Source organism: Vicia villosa, unplaced genomic scaffold (assembly GCF_029867415.1).
Source record: "Vicia villosa cultivar HV-30 ecotype Madison, WI unplaced genomic scaffold, Vvil1.0 ctg.001947F_1_1, whole genome shotgun sequence".
NCBI classification, from domain to species: Eukaryota; Viridiplantae; Streptophyta; class Magnoliopsida; order Fabales; family Fabaceae; genus Vicia; species Vicia villosa.
This window is the reverse complement of record NW_026705785.1, coordinates 187,299-196,350: the sequence shown is the minus strand read 5'-3', so window position 1 is coordinate 196,350 and position 9,052 is coordinate 187,299. Positions and strand designations below refer to the sequence as shown.

At 33.3% G+C, this 9,052-nt stretch overlaps 1 protein-coding gene and 1 pseudogene across 1 annotated transcript; both read left to right on the top strand.

Annotated features, from left to right (window-relative positions):
- The first annotated feature begins 1,901 nt into the window (after positions 1-1,901).
- Positions 1,902-5,851, top strand: LOC131637210 (uncharacterized). Its single transcript, XM_058907799.1, has one exon. It carries the CDS (start codon positions 1,971-1,973, stop codon positions 3,339-3,341), a length of 1,371 nt encoding a protein of 456 aa, XP_058763782.1. The 5' UTR covers positions 1,902-1,970; the 3' UTR covers positions 3,342-5,851.
- A 621-nt stretch (positions 5,852-6,472) lies between these two features.
- LOC131637205 (zinc finger A20 and AN1 domain-containing stress-associated protein 12-like) lies at positions 6,473-6,962 on the top strand (annotated as a pseudogene).
- Positions 6,963-9,052: the final 2,090 nt, after the last annotated feature.

Genomic DNA, 9,052 nt, shown 5'->3' with positions numbered 1-9,052 from the left:
CTCAAGTTCTGAAGCTGTCCGATGGAAGCTGGAATCAGAAGGTGCGAGTGTTCTAGGGATCTAAAGAAATTCAAGTTCTGAAGCTGTCCTATGGAAGCAAGAATCAGAAGCCATGAATATTCTGAAGTCATAAGCTTATGTGAACGTCTCTACTGAAATACTCAGGGAAGTTTTTTATTATTAAAATTCTTCTAGTATTTATTTCAGGGGGAGATTATCTATCTCAGGGGGAGATTTTAAATCTCAGGGGTAGACATATTCACACATTGTCTATATGCTTATGCTATAGCTGTGTAATTGTCCTTTGCCGTCTGATCTTTTCTGATTGCAAATTCATATCATTTATGTATGTTTTTGTCATCATCAAAAAGGGGGAGATTGTTAGAACAAGATTTGTTCTGATCAATATTCTTAGTTTTGATGATAACAAGGATATGAATTTTGTATAAGATAATGTGGTACTCTAATACACTGCAATTTCCTTTTCAGGAAATATATAAAGAGTATGCACAAATCAGCGCTCAGAAGCTTTGACTCAGAAGGTTCAGCATGCAACATCAGAACATGGTCTGACAAGACATCAGAAGATGGTCAAGCAGAATCAGAACATGAGTCTATGGAAGCATCAGAAGAACTTGAGATCAGAAGCAGAAGCACTGAAGTTCTCATGGTATCACGCTCAGAAGCTCTTCAAGGTCAGAAGACAAGAAGATGCTCTGCACCAAGCTGTTTGACTCTGATGATATTCAAACGTTGTATACACAAACATCAGATCAGAAGCAAGTACAAGATGGCAGGCTACGCTGACTGACAAAAGGAACGTTAGAAGCTATTAAAGGCAACGTCAGTAGACACAACGTAAACAAGGCTCGAGGTAGTTGACAAAAGAGTGAAACATTAAATGCAATGTTGTACGGATTACGCAAAGCATTAAATGCTCCCAACGGTCATCTTCTCAAGTGCCTATATATATGAAGTTCTGATGAGAAGCAAGGTTACGAATTCTGAGGAACTCTATACAAACTTGCTGAAACGTTGTTCAAATCAAAACTCACAAACTTCATCTTCATGAAAGCTCACTACATTGCTGTTGTAATATATTAGTGAGATTAAGCTTAAACTTTAAGAGAAATATCACTATTGTGATTATAGCTTTTCAGAAGCACTTGTAATACTCTTATTTGATTACATTAATTTGTAAGGAACTAGAGTGATCAGGTTTGATCAGGAAACTCTAGGAAGTCTTAGCTTGTGTCTAAGCAGTTGTAACCAGGGTGATCACGTGGTGGTGAGGATACTCTAGAAAGTCTTAGCTTGTGCCTAAGCATTTGTTCCTAGAGTGATCAAGTTGTGATCAAGAGACTCTAGAAGACTTAGTCGTGGACTAAGTGGATAACCATTGTAATCTGTTGCGATTAGTGGATTAAATCCTCGGTTGAGGTAAATCACCTTGTCAGGGGTGGACTGGAGTAGTTTAGTTAACAACGAACCAGGATAAAAATAACTGTGCAATTTGTTTTTATCGTTCAAGTTTTTAGACTACACTTATTCAAACACCCCCCCCCCCCCTTCTAAGTGTTTTTCTATCCTTCAAATTATACCCAAAGAAACCCTTATTTGAACACCTATAACCCTAAATGGAGGAATCATCCAAACTTCTCTTATAAAAATAATAACTCTACTTTCACTCAAAACACTACACCTAAAAGACCACAGATTTCAAAGCTCAAAGACCGACGCAACCTATTCAAGATACCTCTAAAAAAATAAACTTAAAAAAATCATGAAAAAGCTCATTTCAACTAAACTCAGCAAAATAAAAAATTCATATTTTATCAAAAAAAAAAATTATTAAATCTTCCAAAATAAATAAAAAGTTAAAATCTTTATTATGAAGCATTAACAGAAGCCTCTATGTAACCGAAAGCCTGCAAGTAACGCCATTTCATTTCCCCTCTGTTACAACCAAAATGCTTGAGTTCGTGCTGTTCTACAAGAACCCATTCCTCCACGCATCACTCTCCATCACCCTCGCCCTAACCCTAACCTTCTTCCGCATCCCAATCCTCTTCCTCTACGCTCTCCAAACCTACATCCACCCCGATTCCCAGCCTCAATCTAATGGCCTCAAAGCCGCCATTCGCCGCCCCGGCGTCGACGGTTACCAACCCTTGTCTTCCAAAACCTCCACAGAGCTCAGAAAGAGGAGTAAAGCAAAGGACAAGGTCGATTTCGATGAGAGTAAGGCTCAGATCTTCAGGATAACGCTCGATCAGAGTCATTTGCAGTCTCGTCTTTATATCGATCAGTATTCCGTTGCTTTTACTGTTTCTTTTATTGCCCTTTTCTCTATTTTGCTTCATAGGTTTTTGGATTGTGAAGAGGGTAATGGGTTTTTGGCTAATGGGGTTTTTGTTCCGGTTTTGTTATCAATTTTGAGTCTTTATACTTGGGGGATGTTGTTTGTTAAGGTTACGTTTGAAAGATCTGCGTCGAGGAGGTCGGAGAAGCAGTTGAGTGTTGTTTTTGGGGTTTTGGGGGTTTTCTTAGGGTTGCTTTTTGTTCCTGAGGTTGCTTGTTTGGTTTTGGAGTTTGATTTTGGGGTTTCTGTTGATGGGGTTTGGAGGGTTTTGTTGTCTGTGTTAATGGGTTCTCTTGCTAGTTTCTTGTTCATTCCTGCTGTGAGAAGTGCGAGATCTTTTTGGCTTGGGACTGATCAGATTTGTTGCAATTTGTCAATGATTACTTGTGGATTTTATAACCGTGCGATTCTTTATGCGAATCAAATCTTGCTTATTTTCGTGGCTTTTCTGTGGATTACACCTTTGGCTGAAAGTTTTGTAAACAAAAACTATAAGGGAGATAGTGCGACGGGTGGAGTTGGTAATGCTGAGAGATTGGTGGGGAATGTAGGGTTCATGCCGTCTGATTTTGCTAACTTTAGGCGGTGGTGTTTGTTGGGATCGAGTTTGTTGCAGATTGTGGCTTTAAGGCCTAACCTGCAAATGTATCTCAATGAAGCTTTGTTGTCTTGGTACCAAAGACTTCATGGTAGCAAGGTTCCTGATTTGGATTACAGTAGAGCAAAGATGTTTTTGCATAATCATTACTTGTGCCTTGTGGTTTTGCAATTTCTTGGTCCGCCTGTGCTGGTGCTTATCTTTCTTGGCTTGTCTCAGATTGACGGTCCTTCCTTTGGAAACTTTCCGTTGGCATTGCCTGGCTCTGCGTTTTTCAAAGAGGCTGCGTTGTTTTTGGCTTGGTGGGTGACCTTTCTGCAGGCAATATATTCTTCGGCGATCCTTTTGCTACACCGGCATTGTATTTTGTATGTTTCTTGAACCTTTGTTTTCTAAAGCACAGTTTTATGTGGCGAGCCTTTTGTTGTAAGCTGAACACATTTTTAAAAATTTTGAAAAGAGTCGGAAGATGATTCGATTTATAGCGTTAGTTTTGCAGGTTAGTCAATTCATATGATTCTTTAGTTAACTTCAAAACATTTAGATATGACTGATTTGTATGTTGCTGTTGTAGTTTTTGGACATGAGAATCTTATACATTAAACTGACCATAGATAGACCAATTAATATCGTATTTTGCATTTCCTTCAAAATTTCATGCAAAGTTAAGCACACGATTATTTAGTTGTTTCATATATTTTCTGGAGACAGTTTTGAAGGCCTTCTTTTAGTTGTTTTCTGTCCTATTATAGCATTACTATATCTGTGACATTAGCTGCTTTGTTTCTTCGCCTATATGAGAAAGTGTATGAAAAATGGAAATATATGACAGTGTATGAAAAATGGAAATGAAATCAAGAAACTATCTGATGTCCACAATTATTTTAACCCCTCTTCAAGATGAGTGTTATAAATTGTTTCAGGATCTATGTTAGCTTTACTTTTAATATATTGCATGCATGATAGAATAGATTAATTGCGGTGAATTTGAGTAATAATTATGAACACTAGAAGTGTATGTAACCTGATATTTAATTTTGGAATTGTGTTGAATAAATAAACAAAAGAAAATTTTATTGGATTGCGATAAGATCTGCGATTTTGTACGAGATAGAATATTGAGCGGTTAAAAATTAACACGAGAATAAAGTAAATGTAGCAGAGATAAAGATGTTGCGTTAAATGTATGGTAAGACTAGAGAAGATAGAAATAGAAATGAAAATGTTAGAGAGTGTTGAGGTAACACATATAATAGAGAGTGTTGAGGTAACACATATAATAGAGAAGACCCATAGCTTTTGTGTTAAGGAGAGTAGATCAAGCGGAGAGAAGTCAAACAACTAGAGGTAGAGGAAGATTTAGAAAGATTATAAAAGAAATTATAAAGAAAGATCTCGAGATTAACGAAATAAATAGAAGCGTGATTTTGGATAGGATATTATGGCAAAAGTTGATTCATGTAGCTAATTGATTCCACTTAGTGGGACAAAGCTCAGCTGTTGTGGTTGTTGTTGTTCTTGTAGATAAAGAAACAAATAATTATCATATCTTGGTGAAAAGTTGTAGGTCGATCATGATACTTCTTTAGGGTTTTGGATTGCCTTTGAGTTTAAGCATGTGATGTCATTTGCCCCATCCCAGATTCTAGGATATTGGTAACATGGATTGTTAGAGGCTTACATGTGTGAGAAAGTTTGTGGTGTAAATCCAACCCTGATTAGCTTATATTTTCATAATGACACACAAGTCTTTTTCCACTTATAAATACTTATTTGAATTAAGACATGCATGTTTTCTTTGTATAGCTTCATACAGTGCTTTGTGTTTTTAAGTAATACAGCCATTCATTTTTAAGTAATACATGTGTTGCAAGATTCTGGCACTTAAAATAAATTAGAAAATCTTGAGATAATGCTTTTGAAGGTATCATACATTTTTACCAATACACTAGTCATAGTTAATGATGATCTTTGAAGGTTGTAGATCATTTTCAATCTAATTTCAAACACATGCTGGAGTTTGGTAGAAACTAAAATATGTTGTTCTCATATTCATTATGTCTTTCATATCTATTATGTCATCAGACTTGTTTACACTCTATCAATCTTTCTAGTTTCTAATATGTTTTCATTATGCCCAAGTCAATTTCTACTTTCGGAAAGATCTCTTCAATAGTTTATTTTGTTCTCCTTTTCAAAATGACCATTCTAACAAGGTGTAAATTAATAGTATAGATGTTGGATTGAAGAGGGATTGATTTCACACACGTATCATTCTATTTGATATTGGATTGTTGGACTCAAAAGAGTTGTTCTGTTCGCTGTAATTTTTTTTCCAGAGGTTGTTGGTTCGTGAATTAGTCTATGTTGGTGGTTGGTTCATATACCATGTTGAAAAGTGAATGCTCACACTAGACTCTTTTTAGCTATTTGGTTTCAGTGTCTGTAAGAACATGTTTGCTGGATAGTGTCTCGTGTGCGTGCTTTTACTTTAGTTGTTGAGAAAAACTTGCATGAATATGAATTAAAACCTTTAGTGTTAGAAACAGCTAATAAGAATAGAAAAAATTTAAATTTATTTAATATTTAATTTATTTTTTTAATTGGATTCTGGAGGTGGTTGTGTGATAATGTTGGAGAGACAAAAATTTATTTATTATTTTTAATTAATATAAAATTGTGATTGGTTGTTTATAAAGCCACGTTTTCATGCAAATAATTTTCTTTTTTGTTTTAAACAAAAAATCACTTTTGATGTTTTTATCTATTTGTATACCCTTCTAAAATAATTTTGTGGTTTGACTGAGTTAGGTTTATGGTCCTAGTTTTTGTAACTTCTTTGTTTAATTTATAGATATTTGGCTTAAAATTTTTTATAGCGGTTTGAATATTAGCAACTTAAGTGTTATTGATCATATTCTTAATTTCAAATTTCAATCAAATCTAATTTGATCAAATTTAATTTAAATTGTTTAAATTTAAAATTATTTTAAAAAAATTAAAAATTATTTATGAGATAAATATTTTTTTAAAAATTATGTATTTTTAATATAATAATAAAAATTAATCATTAAATTCTAAAAATAAAATCTTGACAAATGCTAAATCTAATTAGAAATATAGTAATTGAAATAAAAAATAATAATTCTAAAAAACCTAATTTGATTAATTAAGGAAACAACTTTATTTTCTACAGAGATTATTATTTTTTATGTTGAACCCATTTGAAATAATTATGTAATAATGGATAAATGATTGAATTTTTATTTGATTTATAATTTAAAATAAAAAGATAGAGATCGTACTTAAAAAAGAAGATAATTTTTTAAATCTTAAATTGGATAACCTTTACTTTCCTAATTTTATGATAGTTAGTTTCCTAGTGGATATGGTCTATTATTATCCGGCAATTACCCTTATAAATACACATAAGCTATTGAACCATCTAACAATTTCAAACTTGCCTCTTTTCTCCATAAAACTCTCTCTCTTTTATTGATCTATTTCACTTTTTCTCGAGTCAAAACTAAGTGAAATAACATGGAGCCATCACTTTGTGCCAATGGTTGTGGATTTTATGGATCTCCTTCAAACAAGAATCTATGTTCAAAGTGTTTCAACCAATATGTCAAAGAAAATATTGCTAAATCGAGCGAGAATGAACATCTTCTTCTCTTTCAAAGAATCTTAGTACTAATGATATTTATGATGGCGTGGAAGCAATTTCTCTCAACGACAACGAGAACATGAAGAAGAAGAAAAATAGGTGCAAGAGTTGCAACAAAAAAGTGGGACTTATAGGATTCGAGTGTCGTTGTGGTGATGTGTTTTGTGGAATGCATAGATATCCGGAAGAACATACTTGCAAAGTGAATTTAAAGAATATTGGTCGCCAAGTATTAGAAAAACAAAACCCTTTATGTATGAGTGATAAATTAGAACACCGTATCTAAGATATAAGAAATAGGTAGTAGATATCCCTTTTCATTTTAGTTTTATATAAATAAGAATTATAAATTATTCTTATGGTTATATTTTTTTACGAAACAAATAAGTATTTCATATTTTCAATCATTCATGGCTTTTCAACTAATATTACATACATATTATTAGGGAAGTGTTAGTAACACACTCTCTAACACATATATTTTAAAATATCTTTTATGATTTGTTAAAATTTTAAAAAAAAAATTTTGTAGAATTTACTAAAGTATACAAACTCCATATTAATTTGCTGGCAATTGAAGTTTATTTGACCCAATAAAACATAATGTGTTTAGAAATATGTTGCGAGTGTTATTGTGATTTGTATATGCTATGTTCGTAAACATTGACATTGTTAATTTTTTGTATACATACCAGTTACATCATAAAATTAATATGATTATATTATATTGTTTTTATAACTCAAAGGTTGGCTTAGCGGTGGAAGCTTGGGTCTTGAGAGTGTGTTTCTCTCAAGGTCGTGAGTCATGCATTCGTGATTCACCATCCATTGAAGATTTTGAAGATAATTGAAAATGTATAGTGTTCTAGATCGGACCAGAGGTTGGCCCACCGTCGGGTAGAGCTTAATCCAGCGAAGTCAAGAAGGCCCAAAAAAATATTCACTTACTCATAATCGTTGGAAGAGTCACAACCACGTGCCCCACGAAGAGCACGTGGTCAAATGTTCACCGAAAGATTCAGTCTTCCTCCTCCAAACCCTACGGGAAGTTGACCTAGAATGGGAGTCACATGCTGACTCTGCCCTACCACGTAGGATCCTGCTAGTCTCCTGTTTTGGACCTCCACGATCCAGCTCAAAACAACAGATCTTGGCCCAACGTTGAGGGCATTATAAATACCCTCTTTCAGAGAAGGTCATGTATTCATTCATTATCTCACTCATCCTTCGTACTTGCTCTCGCTCTGATTCTCACTTTGGCATCCGATTATCTTGCAGGTACACCCCCTCTTTTTCTTTAGACCGACCAGAATTATATTATAGGCCAAGACGATCGTCTGATTCTAATAAAATCATATAATAAGAACAAAAATGTTAATGATTTCCTAAGCCTAAAATGTTGTTGACATTTCAAGTAATTATATTTTAAGGCGTTGGACAAAAGATGCTAATAGGACACTGAAGTGAATAAAGATGGAATACAACTTTCTTTTGAGAGTAACAAATCAACAACTATACGAAGTAAACATATCTATAATCTACAAAAGTTATTATTCGATCTTGGAGGAAAATCTAAAAACATGTTAATATTTCTTATAACGAAACAATTGTAACAAAGAGCTTTAGTATTAGAAAACAAAATGCGGATTGAAAATGAAACAACTCTTCTAGACCCAAGTTATTGGAATGTGGTTAGTAGGCAAAAGATAAATAATCTATTGAATGCAAATATTTTATGTAATGTAGCAGACATTGTATTAATAATGGTTGTATCAAATAAGTTCTAGTATTCAATATAATGGAATTTATTATATGATTTATAAAAGAGTTGTGGAATTATGACAACTCAAAAAATTGTTCTGCCACTTATGATTATTGCAAGATTGAAAAACCAAAATATAAAAGTTTACAGTAATTGTTAAAACAAGTATCAATGCTACATTGGTCAATTTAAAATTACATTAAAAATTATCACAGTACAAAAAACTAGTTCCTTTGCAACTCCAAGGACCAAAATAATTTGATAGTTTAGTAATGTCTGACCCTAAACTTGAAATACATTTCTTTAAGAATTTATATTGTCAAATTCAAAATGATACTTGGAATTTTATATTTTGTGTAAATTATAAGTAATACACATGTAAATGAGTCCAACTTCTAATTTTAGCATAGAAAGCATATATAAGTTTGTCAATATGTGTTATTCCCCAATTTTCTTATTAGAATCTTGTTTGGTGTTTCCTGGAGCCTCAAAATTTACTTATCAGTAATTTCATTTCAACGGCATACATTTCATCCTCGGTAACTTCATCCTCTCAATCTTTGTTTGATGTTTATTTACTCATAAATTGAAAATTTACAATGATAGCGTGGCCTTTGTTTGCGGTGTCTCGAAGGAATATGATGAAAATTGTAGAAAAATGAG